The following is a 15,613-nucleotide window of genomic DNA, read 5'->3' as shown; positions in this document are numbered from 1 at the left end:
GTAAACACTGCACAGGGTGCACACATGAATTTGCTTTAGTTAGCTGTGTCAACCCGTGCCTGTAAGTTCCTATAATTCATTTCACTGAGTCCTTTCCAAGTAGGGCCATAAAACTCTATAGTCCATACGCAACACAGTCATTTATTCGGAAAAGTGACCCCCATCGTGTGTGTGTGTGTGTGTGTGTTTGTGTTTTACTCATGGGTGTTCAGAAACATTTCCACTTGCATACCATGTTTCCCATCAGTTTTAGTACAGATAAATATATTACATTAGCGCTCCATCATTATATTACTGGACATGCATATCCCAACTGAAGCGGTGCTGATCCCTTTAGTTCTGTCTTGGAGGGTCCTGAGCTTAGCAGGTTTTATATTATGCCAGATGAATTAGAGTTTTTTTGGCCAGTCACTGGAAAAGCTAACAGACTTTTCAATGTGCCTTTGTCTTCTGGTCCACTTTCTACTTGTCCGTTTTATGTATGAAGTCTTATATTATCCTGTTAGGTTCAAGGTCTGATTTCCAGAATCTCCAACAAGTGGAAGTACATTGGTGGTTTGACTGATGAAAATGTCAAGGAGGATTTATTGGTTTCTCCTCACAGTCGTGTAGGCTGCCATCACATCAGTGCACAGCAGGTGGCCTTGCCATGCCTCTAGACATGTCTGTCTTCCTCTACTGCCATATCCTAATTTATCTCATCGAGGTTTGAGTGTAGGTGCGAGAGAACGCATGCATGTGTAAGTATGTCAGTGTGTCTGTGCGCGTAACTATGCACGTATGCATGAATGCGCATTGCCATGGTGCTGTGGTTTTGTCTCATGTATTACGAGTAACGCAAACTCTTGTTAGGACAATATTGGGGCAGAGGGAACAAAAAATGGGACCAGATTCGAGAGAAGACTTTTAAAAACGGGAGACCTTATAAACACCAAAGAGCCCCAGTGCTGAATTGCGGTTTTTAGATTTCATTCGCGCCTTACTGGACACAAATACATACACGCCACTGGTGTTGATTCAATACGGACAATTTTTATGTAGGATGGTCGAAGTCTTGTCAGTATTATTAGGATGTGACCCTCTGTAGAAGTCAATTAATATTCGATTACATCCGAGATGGTTTTATACTACAGTGTATAACGTTACAACAATGCTTGTTTGTTTGTAGTTAGACAGTAGTGGCCACTCTTTTACATAATGCCAAACAATTCTGACTCGTGTTTTGTACCAGAGAAAGGATGAACCTTTCCTTCATAGGTTCTGTTTTAATCGTGATTTTTGACCCGCAGCTGTGTGTGTGTGTGTGTGTGTGTGTGTGTGTGTGAGTGAGTGAGAGTGTGAGAACATTGCAGCACTCCATGCCACATATCACAACCTACAGAAAACGAGCCTCTGTCTGGATGCACGCAGCTTGTGCTCTTAGTTTACAACCAACGGAAATGAAAGAAGAAACACTAACATTTCAAACGTCCAATTACAGTTCAGTTGTATGAAGATGCCATACTTTGCAACCGTTACACAAATAGCTATTCACATTCATGCTGCTATATCTTTTTAAAAGCGAATCTGCTTAGCGGCGGTTTAGTTATGATTTGAGTATAGTGCATCAATTTGTCATGGCTGCGACAAAAGAAAGCGCTAAATACAACGGCAACCTCTTTGAAGGTGCCACCCAAGACAACACGCCACTTCCTGACAGATTTGTAACTGATGACACGCCGTCTTGTTCTGCTAGCGGAACCCCAGACTGTATCCCTACCGCGTATGGACTCGTCCAGGACGCCGTGTCCTACTGGGTTCCTAATACTCACGTCCTTACCAGACCGGCAGACCTCTCGGCGCTACTACCCGCTGACATTGAGCCAGTTCGTCGGAACTGGTGGACGAACCGAGTTGTCCGTAGCTCTGTGCTCCAAGCGCAAGTTTTTCGGTTACGCGCGAAGACAGGTGAACGCTTGGGGCTGATGGAATCGTTCAACGCGTCGGTACCCGATGAGTCCAAGTCGCAACTCGCCGTGGAAGGGCGATCCAGTAACCAGAAAGGTAACTAAAATAAAAAAAAAAACAAAAAAAACCAACAGTAGATCAATATTGCACATAATAGTCATTCGTGTTCAGAATCTTTGTATTTTGTCGATTACTTATTACCTAGGATTTTTTATTGCAGATCTATATATCCAGAACTTAGGACACGTCTGCATTGTTTAGTCAGTCACCCTGCGTATATTTTACATATAATAGAAAACCCCAAAGTGACCTAGTAGGAAATAAGGAAATAATATAACAGTAGCACTGAAACATTTTCTATGTCAGGCTTCAGCATTTTATAAATTAAGCACAACGCTCCTTGGGAGTAAGATATATGCAACAACACACCCTAGTCGGCAAATTGCAAGGATCTATGCTTTTAAAAGTCCAGTTTACAAATGAAATGACAGAAATTACAAACATTACGGAAACAGGAAACAAGAAGTGTTTGACAGTGTGCACGGGAAATGTGTGTGCCTGCTGATCACTGCTCCCTGGGTCGCAGTTTACGTTGCTTGGTCAAGCACGTTAAACAAGTCTATTTGAATTTTTTAATCATAATTTTTAAAATTTAAATATAACAAGGGGCTCTGTTTCCAGTCGACATTACATGTGGACGTTATCGGGTTTTTTGCCCAAAAATTGTGCAATTTCTAATTTGCAAGGATGTCATTTGGACAACATTGTCAGGAAGTTATAAGACAAGAAGATAAAGGCTTGCTTTCAGTGTTTCCCTAGCAAATAAAATGCTAATAATAGAATTAATTGTGCTAAAATATGTGTGTACAAATATATTCTAAATATGACGCGTTATGCTTTAGCAATCTTAAGGGTTTGTACTTTGCATAAACCACTAAAACCTTTGCGGATAATGCTTTGCTTTCAGCATCCTAATCCTGCTGGTTCTGTAATTATCTAAAAGTATCAGGAGAATATTCTAGATTTTAAACAATTTTGCATGCAGTTAATGAGTTTCAGGAAACTCTAATCTAAAGTACTGTGGACTGATCATGTTGCACTTCTTTTGGCTTTAGCATTCCAAAGCTGTGTGTGCGATGTCTTGTGAGGATAATTTCTTCGTCTACAGATCAGTGCACTCCTATGCAGTCTCCCCCTTTGGGGACACTTAAGTTAGTGGCAGGAAATGGTACAAGCATCGGCACGGTGATGACCTTACAGTGCCCCTACACACACCGCGCTGTCAGCGGTGGCCGGGTCATGTGCATGCAGGACAGCAACAGAGTACAGTGGACCGGCGGAGTACCTGAGTGTAAACGTAAGCCAAATACACACACACAGATCCATCCTACGCATGGCCCTAGCACACTCTTTTGAGAGTTCCCATGGATAGATCACTCAATGTAGAAAATATGCCACATTCCAAAAATGTTAGAAATGACATCATTAGCATCCTTTGGCGGATGGTGGTGCGACTGAAGAGTGTGAGCGCATCTGTGCACTAGCATGAGAGAGAGAAGAGGAGATGGTATCTAGCACGAAGGCGGTAGCGCGAGTGTGACAGAGTAAAAATAGGCACCTTTCCTCTAAACCTCTCTTCTCCACATTCTGTGTGATACAGAGAGCATGCACAGTAAGGTAAATGCTTAGAGAATCTTAAGCAGGAAAACGGGCAGAACTGCAGAGCCTGCAGAATGTACCAGCCTTCATTCATTTACTCCAACACCTTCCATATAACTCTCAAAAATCTGATGCTTTAAAATGCTTTAGGTCATATTTGTCATGTCGAGCTCTGTTGCGCTATCGTGCGTTTTCCTAATCAACTGCCTTATACTGGTTCTCTTTTCTTATGCACAGGCCAGCACACTTTTGATTTGGTCTTCCAACATGTTTTTCTTTCCTTTTTTAAAAACCCCCAGAAACTTGTTGTTTTGTACTGTATGTACAATTTTGGCAGTTTGTTACTTTCTTTATTTATACAATTTAATCCCTTTTTTTTCTTTTCTTCCTATTAACAAAAACCAAAATTCATGTATTTTCCAATTGTGATTCTAAGGAAGTTATCACAAAGTGGTAGCCATTAAAAACAGAGTGGAAAACTGAAAACAACAAACTGAACTTGAGTTGAAAAAATGCATGTGGAAAACAAAAGATATTTGAATTCAAGTAGCAATGAAACCAAGCCAGTCTAGTGCATACATCCAGTGTATTCACTATTACTGATGTAATGAAATGGCAATAACATCTTAACAACCTAAATGTAGAAATGTAGTGACATTCTGTATCTTCTCACCCAAAGATCTGTTTTTATTAAAGATGGCTGTATAAGATCAGAAGATAGAAATTCTTTTTTTAATTAGCGAAAATGTAGGAAAGGATTCTTTATGCTCTATTGGAGTATTGGAACTTCAACTTTAGTTGTGGTCTTCTGTGTAACAGAGTTGGTTATACCTTGGAGACATGCTTGTATAAACATGCACAGATCTTATAAACTGAGTTTTTGCATATAGCAAATGTAATGGAATTGCAAATATCTCCTGCTCCAATTAGTCACTGTGAAATGTACATTGCTAATTAATTGAGGTATTTATTTATTTATTTGCATTTCCTGTTTTCCCACTTCTAGCACTTTCGCGTTATGAGGGCCAGGGCTTCCGTCTGGCTGTATTTGCTTCCATCGTCAGCTTGGCCATCATCATCTTCATGAGCGTGATCTTCATCACCTCCTGCCTGCTGAACCACGTGAGGAGAGAGGAAACTAAACGACGGGAGAGGTGAGAAGAGAGAGGAGGTGCAGAGGAGAGGAGGATGGGCGGAGGAGGTGGGGAGATGGACTGGAGAGAAAGCAAGCAAAGAGAGGAGAGGAGGATGGGCGGAGGAGGTGGGGAGATGGACTGGAGAGAAAGCAAGCAAAGAGAGGAGAGGAGGATGGGCGGAGGAGGTGGGGAGATGGACTGGAGAGAAAGCAAGCAAAGAGAGGAGAGAAGGATGGGCGGAGGAGGTGGGGAGATGGACTGGAGAGAAAGCAAGCAAAGAGAGGAGAGGGTTACATATGGAAAAGCGGAGAAGAGAATGGGAGGAGAGGTCACGTGAAGAGGAGAAGAACTGTGTGAAACGTAACTGATTTGATTTGTGTGTGTGTTTGTAGAGAGAGGAAGCGGGAGGCTGCAGAATTGTGGGCCCAAATGGACCACCAGAACTTTGAGGAGCAGAGAGTAGCTTTCCATGGCCCTACGGGCAGAAATAACAACAACAACAACAACAGCAACAACAACAACACCAGCAATGGCAGCAGACCGGCGCAACATACCCAGCATGCTCTAGTTCGGCCTGCACTCAGCACCCAGCAGCCATGTAACAATCAGCCTGCAGCATGCAGGTATGATGCCTAACATCAACTCAGACATCAGCATTCTCTCTCCACACACATGATACAGATAGAAACATCACCCATGTACATGTGCGGGTGCTGGTGTAAGATCTAGACCAAAACAGGATTACAGGCAGTATTACACGTTTGTTTTTGTCTGTTTCACAGATGGCATCAGGAACGTTTGAGGACTTCCCACCCATCCAACCTTCCCCCAGTGCCCAGGGGTACGCCACATGTAAACACACAGACTTCCTGTGCCCTACAATCACATAGCATGCGCTTACAGACAGGTCTTCTCTGCAGTGGATGTGACCGTACCTTGGAAGAGCAACCATGGGATCGACCCTCACCACTACCAGTGGACACGCAGGACTGGTTCTCTGATACAACTGGGCAGAGCTTGGAGGGCGTGGAGGACCCGTTCCAGAAAGGCCAACACTCACTTGGCCCCCAAAGCCCACCCATGTGGGTTATATCTGTATAAAGAATCCAGTTTCCTCTATAGCAATGAATTACTTTGGGGGGGGGAGTACTAATTGACTTGGTGTGCTAAATATAAAAGGATTGCCAGACAAAGTAAAAGGGTGTCTTTGTGATCAACATGTTTCTTGTCTCGAGCAACATGAAACTTTATTTCAGCATTACACTCAAATGAGAATTTCTGTTTTCACTTGTGCCTTAAAAAAGTTTGTTTTTTGTATTTGAATGTACTATGATGGCTAGAACTCTATATGGAGCATTGCCAGCCTGTGTGTTAAACTGTTATGATTATCCTGTATATGTAATGTAACATTTCATAGTTGATTCTGTCACTTGTACTCAACTACAGTTGTAACTCTTTGTTCTTGAAAGCCAGTCAGTGACAAGTTGAGTAAGCATGTTAGCCTGTCACACTTTTACGAAAGCTAAGAAAGCTGCTGATCAAGTTTTGCTTCAACAGAAAATAATAATAATAATAATAATAAACATGGTGGATTCATGTGGATATAATACTTGGGTAGGTTTAACTTGCAATAGATCGTTTTTTTTCTTTCCCTCTTACACATCTGTGTAAAAGTATAAGCATCCTGTTACTATATGTATGTGGTAAAAAGTAACTACATTCAGTATAGCCCAACACTGGATCCACATTAGCTTTTGACTGGATGTACTATATCTGAGTGTGTAACGATAAACACATGAGACAAATTGTGATACATAAGAGCCTACAAGAACTGGATTTGTAATGTCTTCCTGATTAAATGATTCTTTGAAAAAATGGCACAAGTATTCTAAACTGGTCATTTGAGCATGCTACGCACTTTAGCTGTGCATTAAATAGCGCCCTCCACTGGACATTTTGGTCGGGGAGCCTACAAAGCATTTAGGATCATTTCACTTTGGGTGCTCTGTGATTTCAGTGACAGTGGTCATAAAAATCCACTAAAAAGTTATCTTATGGCAGGTTAGTTGGTTTCTAGCCTGCTTGTCGCCATTCTTGTGATTTTAGATTAGTATCTTAATTTGACTGCAGTATTGAGCATGATTTGTTGAAATGTTGGGAAAAAAAATAACTTAAGCAAAATAAACGGAAGAAGTTCCACACAGGTTTCTATGTGTATATCTGGAAGCACAAGAATGGTGAGACAAGCAGGTTTTTGAAACTGTTTTTGCAACTACTATTTACATTTCGTTCTATTAAAATGCGTCTGCACTCAAATGAAAAATCATGAGATTTTACATGCATGCGTGATTACATTTCTAGATCCATTTACACCATATGTTTTACCACAAGGAAGAATGTTGAGCTAAAATTATTTTTGATTATTTGATTAACGTGCAGTAGTCTTTTATGTATGGTTTAGGAGACGGTTAAATCACATCGGTCAGTGTAAACGATTATGGCTTGGAATCCATCCACTGCTCTTGATTCCCTGTTAACCAGATGGGGTTTATTTTGTTGACATTATTCTCACGTCCAGTCCCTTGGATGATAAAACCTGGGTGTCAATTTGAATGTTTTCGCGTTACGGTCGCATGACATGGGCAAGCGCTGGCACAAGGATTTGTATGTTAATTTCCTATAAATGAAAAATCGTGCCGATGTTGCAGTGTAACAACCATATGTGACTGTGTCACGAAATACACACTCCCATTTACGTGACTGTACGACAGTGACTGCAGTCCTAATCAGGTTGTGTGTGTGCGTGCATTATTCCTCCACCGCTATGTTTGCACCCTTCTATTTATGCACCACAGCTTGTTTACGACTGTTTCTGTCAACGTCCAGTACAAAAGCTCTGATCTATCCTCATGTCATCATAGTCAGATTGTGAGCTGAACCAACAGATTCAACAGATTACTGTATTTTCGAAATGTTTTTAGTGGTGCAAAACATCCCATGTATTAGTATGGAACCAAAGGGAATGAAGGAAGACAAAAACGAAGTACACATCTCGGGTCCCAGAGATTTTGGAATATGTGTTGTATCAAATTAAGTCCAACAATTGTTGCTGTCAGCTGGTGACAGTAAAAAAGTAAAAACAAGTAAATGTTGTTTTAAGAGGTTGATATCTTGCTGAGATTTCAAGGTTTGTTATAATTCCAGATATTTGGCACTGATTTTTTTCTAAGAACACATGTAAGGGTCTCTCTATTGATTGCCAGTTTTAAAACATCTTGAATTAATACATGTTTGAATTATATTTAGTTTTAAGGTTTTCCTTGCATATCATGACACAGATGTAAAGATTTGAATAATCTGAATATTATATTTAAAGCTCTTATACAGTTGGGTTGACAGATTCCATACAGTACTGAAGAGAAGTGTTTAACCTATGAACTGACCAATTTATAATTGACTTACATTATTTAATATTAGATTGATAGCTCTTTATTTTGATTGGTGGAAAAGGCCAGCCATTCTCACAAATACAGAGAAGTGTTTGTGATGTTTGTGGGAGTTTAAACCTCTTAATTTGATTCCTGAGATTAAGGTTAGGGTTATCTTTAGGATTACGCTTAGACAATTCTTTTTGTATGATTATTTACATACAGGTAGAATGGGAGTCATGTATGTTGTGTTGTATTTGTATGCACAATGCTTTATGGAAGAATAGAACTGGTCAAAGCAACAGTCTGCAGAGGTCATCTTTCAGTGGAGGCCAAAATGGAAATGATGTGGTTTTGCCAAAAAAAAATAAAAAAAATTCTAGCTTGCAAAGGAAAGCGTGTGTAAAATAGAGCAGCCAGATTTAAATATAAATCCAATACTTGACAAGAGTTGGAGGGAAGCTATGCTTGTTAGATTCCGTTTCATTACAAAACACCCCTCAATGACCTTTAGTATGTTTAGCCAAGTAGTTGATAAACAGCTAGTTGCATGTGAATGATACCCATATGCAATATGTGTAATTCGATGTCCAGAAAATTCATAAAAGATCATCTTTTCATGCAATTGTCTGTAGCAGATATGTACTTGCACTCAATTTTTTAAAAAAAAACAAATGCTTGGCCCTCAGGAATTTCCCCTGATGGGTACAAGCTGTGTTTTACAGAATATTTTAGGGTCTCAGGCAACTGCTTTTAAAATGCAAAATGTGCATTATGTAAGAACTGTGTTTTAGCAATTGTGCAAAAATAACTTTCCATATCCAATGTATTATCCTTTCAGAGAGACTAGAATATTACAGCAAGCAGTATGGGAAATTTCTAGAAAAACAAATGCTAACATCAGACCCCACAATGTTCTATATAAATATTTAAATTGTTTTGCACAAGATGTAGTGTGCAGGATTGTGTCTGTGTGTTTATGTGTGTGTTTGTGCATGCATGCATGCATATCTTTGTGCATGAGTGAATGTTAAGTATCAGTACTTACCAAGGCAGTGTGCTGTTGCAGTTCAACAAGGAACTCTAGAGGGTGTACTTTCTCCACATAACTTTCTTCTTCAACAGTGCCCAGATACCTGAAACTGTCCAGATTCAGTCTGCTAGTTAAGATAGTGAACCAAATAGGTCTTCACATATTAGTATATGTGAGGCTTTGAAAGCAGTACATACTTGATCAGACTGTGCGTTCAATAGCATGTATTTATGAAGGTCATTTTAATGTAACAAGGAAGTAGAAAGAAATGAAGGTCAAAATGAATTAAAATCTCTCTCTCTATATATTCCCCCCCCCCCCCCATGTGTGTGTGTGTGAGTGTGTGTGTGTGTGCGTGCACATGGGCATTCACATCTTCCATTGCATGTCTGAGAAAGCAATCATACAGAGAGACGGAAGATATAAAGTGCCATGGAGGTATTTACACATCAAAGAATAAACCAGGATTTTTATCTGTGCTCCTAAATTTCCTATCGCTTCAATTTTTTCCTTTCTAAATTATACATGGACTTTTATGACTGAGGTTAAATTGCAGACTCAGAAACCTTCCTTCTTTAGCATCATATCTCTCTAAAACCAATTAGATGTTGAGACCAAGTATTTCTGAAATTTACCATTACACTGTAAAATGACCCCATACATGTGATTTGCTTGCGCAAATGGTCTATGCCTTATTTATGTGAGGACTGGGGTTTTTGTGGGAGGCAGGTGATACCCACACAAAAACAAATGCACACACACACATACTCACACATGTATACATAATGATGTATGGACATGAACAGGAAATTGAACCTACATCTATAAATGGTACTAAATCTATAAAATGTCCTAAGCTGATTTTCACTTGATGTGATTTGTCTGTGGTTTTGAATCAATTCTCATATGGATCTCAAGCCTGTGAAAAGGTGAATATAGTTTGCTCGTGTTGCAAATTCAATTCTGAGAAGACTACATTTAAATACTTATTAAAATAATGAAATGTGACTGATTTTGACATTCTACACATGACATTGAGACAATGAATAGGTTATAAGAGCATTTAATAAAGCTATGGTGGCATATATTTACCTATAACTTTACTTCAAGTTTGACTAAATTTGATCTATTTGCTGCATCTACAGTATGTACCCAGGCCTTCATGAAACAGTGTTGTAATGCACTGAGATTGTGTATCTGGTTGTGTATATGTGTTATGTGTGTATGTGAAAAGTAAATATATTTGGCATACTTTATTACTGTGTGTGTTTGGTGTATACCTGTAAATTATGATGCACAAATTATTCATTCTGGTTAGGCTATTGAACCCCGAATGCTGTGACAAAGACATTGATTACCAAAATGTTGAAAATGCACCCTGTGGCAAAATTCTCAATGAAATTTAGCTGGTGATGCATTCCTTCATCATTCAGATTCCATTTCACTGTAACAAACATTTGAAACACAAATACATTTTAAGTATTTAACAAATCTTAGTTGACCTTTAAAGGAAAAGATTGGGTGCAAAGATGAGCTTGAGTACTCATCTGTGATCAAGTTTATTTCTATGTCTACAGATTCATTGCAAAAAAATAAAGTACAAACCTCATGGACTCCAAAGCATTGACCCAATGGGCATGTACACTCATAAGTTAAAGTGAGAATGGCTGACCCTAAATTAATATTTTTGTTTTCCTTGAGATACCCTAAATAAAACATTAAATAAAAACAAAGTATGATAGTTCATGTGGGTCCAAAAGCTTTCAGGATTTAAATTCCAGGTGTTCCCAAACCAGTCTAATAAAAGATGTTGTTTAAAGTTAAAGCTAAAAACAAATGTTTGCAGTAATTCTTTTCACCACTGCTGCCTCTGAAACATGTAAGAGTGGGGGAACAGAGATGAGGTGATGAACATGCATAAAATGGAGTAGTCAAATATGCAGCAATTGTAACAAAGGGACTGAATATAGGGTTTGAGCGGTTACTCCAAATAAATGTCAATGTGGTGCTAAGACTAGGGGGTATGATTACTGTTTGTGACCTTTTGGAGCCATTTGAGGGAAACACTGCTAAAAGTAGTCACGGAAGGGAGCCACAGTTCCTGAGGTGACAAAGTCTGCCACTGTGCTGTTCAGTACCAAGCATCTCTATAAAGGCTCTTATAGACTGAAAACAAATGCGAAGGAAGTGCCAGAAACTGTCTGTCCTCTTGATTGCCCTTCAACATAGGTGCCCTATCTTTAGTGAGTCTGAAAGAAAGCTAAGGAGCTCTTTCGAACTTGTGATTGTCACAGACATGTGCCACACTCATACTTAAGAAGCCTTTTCCCACTGCTGTGTTTGATCTGTGCTTTGTGTTCTATTTCCAACTTCAACGCAAGGCATGAGGACCTAGTGGCAAGGTGGTGTTCTTTAAAACTGAAGAGCACAGGTACAATCACTGTCTGCGGCCTTGAGAAGCCGTTTGAGAGAAGCGCTGCTAAAAGTAATCATCGAAGGGAGCCACAGTCCCAGACGTGACATGCTCTGCAACTGTGCTCCCGTTTGTCATCTTGTTCCCCCATCTACTACACCCACAGGCAACCATAACCTTTGTTTTTGTGCTTTTAATGCTACTAACTGAGATTACAAGCAGGTTTACATGTGGTACAGTGTGTAGAAGTGGAAATTGGGGTTTGCCAGATAACAACAACTCCATTGCTATTCCAGGTAGGTTCCAACTCACTTCACATTAAAACCCTGTCCCAAGTGCTCCTTCTTGGGTCACTAGGCTTCCTTGGTGATCTTGACCAGAGGAACAAGGTCCCCCAGTGAGTAAATACATGTAAATACATTTGGCTAATTACCAAACATTTGGAGTCACTATTTTCAATGCTATTATCCTATAACTTGGCAAGAGAAGGGGATGTAGATCAGTGCTAGAGCGCATGCTTTGCATGTATGAGGTCCAGCGTTCAATCCCCTGCATCTCCACTAGTGTTAAGTTATGGCATGACAAGCTACTCTAATGCCGTTGCTTGACAATAACTCATGTTGGGATGGCAATCGAGTCCTATGCATTTCTATCGAGTAGACTTTTAATCCTCTTACTTTCAACATATGCCATTGATCGACAGAGAACAAGAAGTATCTACTCACAGTTATACATGGGTCAGAACAGTGTCCTGACTTTGAGCACGTTCGCGATCCTAATGCTGACGCAGGTAACGCGTTCACTTGTAGGCTACTATGTGGGTCACATCTTACCTACATTTTGACCCTGGGCATGGTGGCCAAGCGGCAAGGCGTCGGTCTTGTAAACCGAAGACCACGGGTTCGATCCCCGTTCGTGCCTTTTACAACAGCGTAAGTGGACAACTAAGTCAACAATGTTTACGGAAATGATAGCAGCTGACGTGGCACTGGCAAATTCTCCAATGCCTACCCCCTTCGTGCAGCGTCTCCTTCTCTTGCATTGGCAAGCCACCATCAGTCCACTTCTTGCATTGGACAAAACATATTTGTACAAGATCCAGGACTCCTCTATCTCACAAATAGTGACTAAAATGTCATTGCTGTCAGCGCCACGTTGAGCAAACGTGCTCTTATTAGTGATGATTGTCTGCTTTGCTTCAATGACAGGTGCCATTGTCCCATAGGTTCCATAAAACTGATAGGGAGACTCAAAGAAACCGGACCTTGCTTAGTCAAAAGATGAAATGGGAGGTGACCTCATGCTGGCATATTCTTGAGTGAACTGACTTAAACCGTCTTACCAGGAAGCTTATTATTCTCTTCTTTTTATTTGTAATCTTGGAAATCTACAAAATATGAAATTGGGGATTTGCCTTGTTTGTTCAGTCACCATTGCTGTAAGATGTGTACGGCACATTGACGCTTCCTACTTGCAGTATTCAATGATTTTAAGGTTGTTCTTATTTCTAGCCTTCTTGGCTGAACAACTGAGCCTTCAGGCCTGCAAAGTCTTGGCCAACATAACTTTTTAAAGTACTTTGTCAGTTTTCTATTCTGTTCTTGGTTTTTGCAAATTTGTTCTTCTGGATTTGCTGCTGGCGAACGATAACGAGACTAATCGACTCATCGTGCGACTGCTTCTTGCATCATTATTTACTGTTTACTGTGCCTGTATCTTTCAGATTTCAAAATGCTTGCGCTCCCGTGGGGATGTAGCTCAGAGGTAGAGCACATGCTTCGCATGTATGAGGTCCTGGGTTCAATCCCCAGCATCTCCATAAAGGCTGTCTTATAGAATGAAAGTGCCAGCAACTGCATCTGTCTGCTTGGTTGCTCTTCAACATATATTCCCTATTTTGGGTCAGTCTGAATCAGAGCTAAGGAGCTCTTACGTACTTGTCGCTCACATGTTCCACACTCTTCCACTTAAGACACCACAGGTACAATCACTGTTTGCACCCTTGCGTCCTTAAGAAGCCGTTTGAGAGAAGCACTGCCAGATAACAAGAGCTCCACTGCTATTCCAGGTAGGTTCCAACTCACTTCACATTAAAACACTATCCCAAGTGCTCCTTCTTGGGTCACTTGGCTTCCTTGGTGATCTTGACCAGAGGAACAAGGTCCCCCAGTGAGGAAATACATGTGCATATTTTATCATAACTTACGGATTTACAGATCATCAAAGTCTATGTGAAGAGTCACAAACATTCCTGATGATGAGGCAGGCCTTTCTGACCCATCAAAGAGTTTTGACAATTAAGGATACTCGTGGCCAATTGACAAACATTTGGAGTCACTATTTTCAATGCTATTACCCTATAACTTGGCAAGAGAAAGGGATGTAGATCAGTGCTAGAGCGCATGCTTTGAATGTATGAGGTCCAGCATTCAATCCCCTGCATTTCCACTAGTGTTAAGTTATGGCACGAGAACCTCGCTGACATCATCAGTGCTGTGCCGGAACATGTCCCAGTCCGCGTCATCCAGAGCGTCCTGCAGAGCGGCCACCGATTGGTCTGTCCAGCGCTAACCTCAAGCGTGCAGTGCCCAACCTTTACCACCACGTAACCTTCCCCACCAGGGGAAATAGGACACTCGACCACTGCTACACCCCATACAAGGACAGCTACAAGGCACTAGCTCATCCACCGTTTGGTAAGTCGGACCACGCTGCCATCTTCCTCATAGCAAAATATAAACAAAGGCTGAAACGGGAAGCTCCGGTTCAGAAGGAGGTCGCGCGCTGGACAGACCAATCGCTGGCCTCTCTGCAGGACGCTCTGGATGACGCGGACTGGGACATGTCCCGGCACAGCACTAATGATGTCAGCGAGTTTACGGAGGCAGTAGTAGGGTTTATTGGGAAACTGGTGGACGATACGATTCCAAGAGCCGCCATCAAGAAGTTTCCCAACCAGAAGCCCTGGGTGGACAAACTCTGAACTCTCGCACTGCTGCCTACAACACGGAGATCATCAGCAGGAACATGGATGAGTACAAGTCTGTGGCAAACGGAGTGCGCAGGGCGCTGAGGGAGGCCAAGCGGCGCTACGGGAGGAAACTGGAGACACAGTTCCAGCAGAGTGGCTCTAGATCCCTGTGGCAGGGACTACGGACGATCACGGACTACAGGAGCCCACCCTCCGGACTGATGACTGCGGATGAGTCTTTGGCGAACGAGCTAAACACGTTCTTCGCTCCATTCCAGGCGACATCTAGCATCGCTAGCGCTAACAACGCAGATGGTGCTATCGGCGCAGCCAATGATGCACGCCAGAAACTGACTCTGTCCTCTTGATTGCCCTTCAACAGAGGTTCCCTGTCTTGGGTCAGCCTGAAACAGAGCTAAGGAGCTCTTTCAAACTTGTATTTGTCACTCAAATGTGCCACACTCTCCCATTTAGGAAGCCACAGGTACAATCACTGGTTTGCGCCCTTGAGAAGCCATTTGAGAGAAGCGCTGCTAAAAGTAATCATCGAAGGGAGCCACAGTCCCAGACGTGACATGCTCTGCAACTGTGCTCCCGTTTGTCATCTTGTTCCCCCATCTACTACACCCACAGGCAACCATAACCTTTGTTTTTGTGCTTTTAATGCTACTAACTGAGATTACAAGCAGGTTTACATGTGGTACAGTGTGTAGAAGTGGAAATTGGGGTTTGCCAGATAACAACAACTCCATTGCTATTCCAGGTAGGTTCCAACTCACTTCACATTAAAACCCTGTCCCAAGTGCTCCTTCTTGGGTCACTAGGCTTCCTTGGTGATCTTGACCAGAGGAACAAGGTCCCCCAGTGAGTAAATACATGTAAATACATTTGGCTAATTACCAAACATTTGGAGTCACTATTTTCAATGCTATTATCCTATAACTTGGCAAGAGAAGGGGATGTAGATCAGTGCTAGAGCGCATGCTTTGCATGTATGAGGTCCAGCGTTCAATCCCCTGCATCTCC

The 15,613-nt window shown here is 41.4% G+C and overlaps 1 protein-coding gene, 1 long non-coding RNA gene and 2 other non-coding genes across 5 annotated transcripts in view; 3 read left to right on the top strand and 1 right to left on the bottom strand.

Annotated features, from left to right (window-relative positions):
• The first annotated feature begins 1,553 nt into the window (after positions 1-1,553).
• Positions 1,554-6,395, top strand: susd3 (sushi domain containing 3). Of its 2 annotated transcripts, XM_027014993.3 has the most exons (6): positions 1,554-2,043; positions 3,116-3,304; positions 4,613-4,760; positions 5,135-5,365; positions 5,525-5,583; positions 5,663-6,395. In XM_027014993.3, the coding sequence occupies exons 1-6, from the start codon at positions 1,617-1,619 to the stop codon at positions 5,893-5,895; spliced, it is 1,287 nt and encodes a 428-aa protein (XP_026870794.2). In that variant the 5' UTR covers positions 1,554-1,616; the 3' UTR covers positions 5,896-6,395. The 2 variants fall into 2 exon arrangements, with proteins under 2 accessions (XP_026870794.2, XP_026870793.2); XM_027014992.3 differs by having other exon boundaries at positions 1,557-2,043; positions 5,525-6,395.
• Positions 6,396-9,216: 2,821 nt separating this feature from the next.
• LOC118242957 (uncharacterized) overlaps positions 9,217-15,613 on the bottom strand; it is a 40,804-nt gene continuing 34,407 nt past the window's right edge. The window contains exons 3-4 of the long non-coding RNA XR_014118772.1: positions 10,484-10,647; positions 9,217-9,312 (exon numbers count right to left, since the gene is read on the bottom strand). This is a non-coding gene — a long non-coding RNA (uncharacterized LOC118242957). The remainder of the gene's footprint in view (positions 9,313-10,483; positions 10,648-15,613) is intronic.
• On the top strand, positions 12,466-12,537 carry trnat-ugu (transfer RNA threonine (anticodon UGU)). Its single transcript has one exon. It is a non-coding gene; the product is annotated as a tRNA-Thr (tRNA).
• trnaa-cgc (transfer RNA alanine (anticodon CGC)) lies at positions 13,364-13,435 on the top strand. Its single transcript has one exon. It is a non-coding gene; the product is annotated as a tRNA-Ala (tRNA).

The sequence above is a fragment of the Electrophorus electricus genome, chromosome 20, assembly GCF_041902795.1.
Source record: "Electrophorus electricus isolate QZ-2024a chromosome 20, ASM4190279v1, whole genome shotgun sequence".
NCBI lineage: Eukaryota > Metazoa > Chordata > Actinopteri > Gymnotiformes > Gymnotidae > Electrophorus > Electrophorus electricus.
This window is presented reverse-complemented; position numbering and strand designations above follow the sequence as displayed.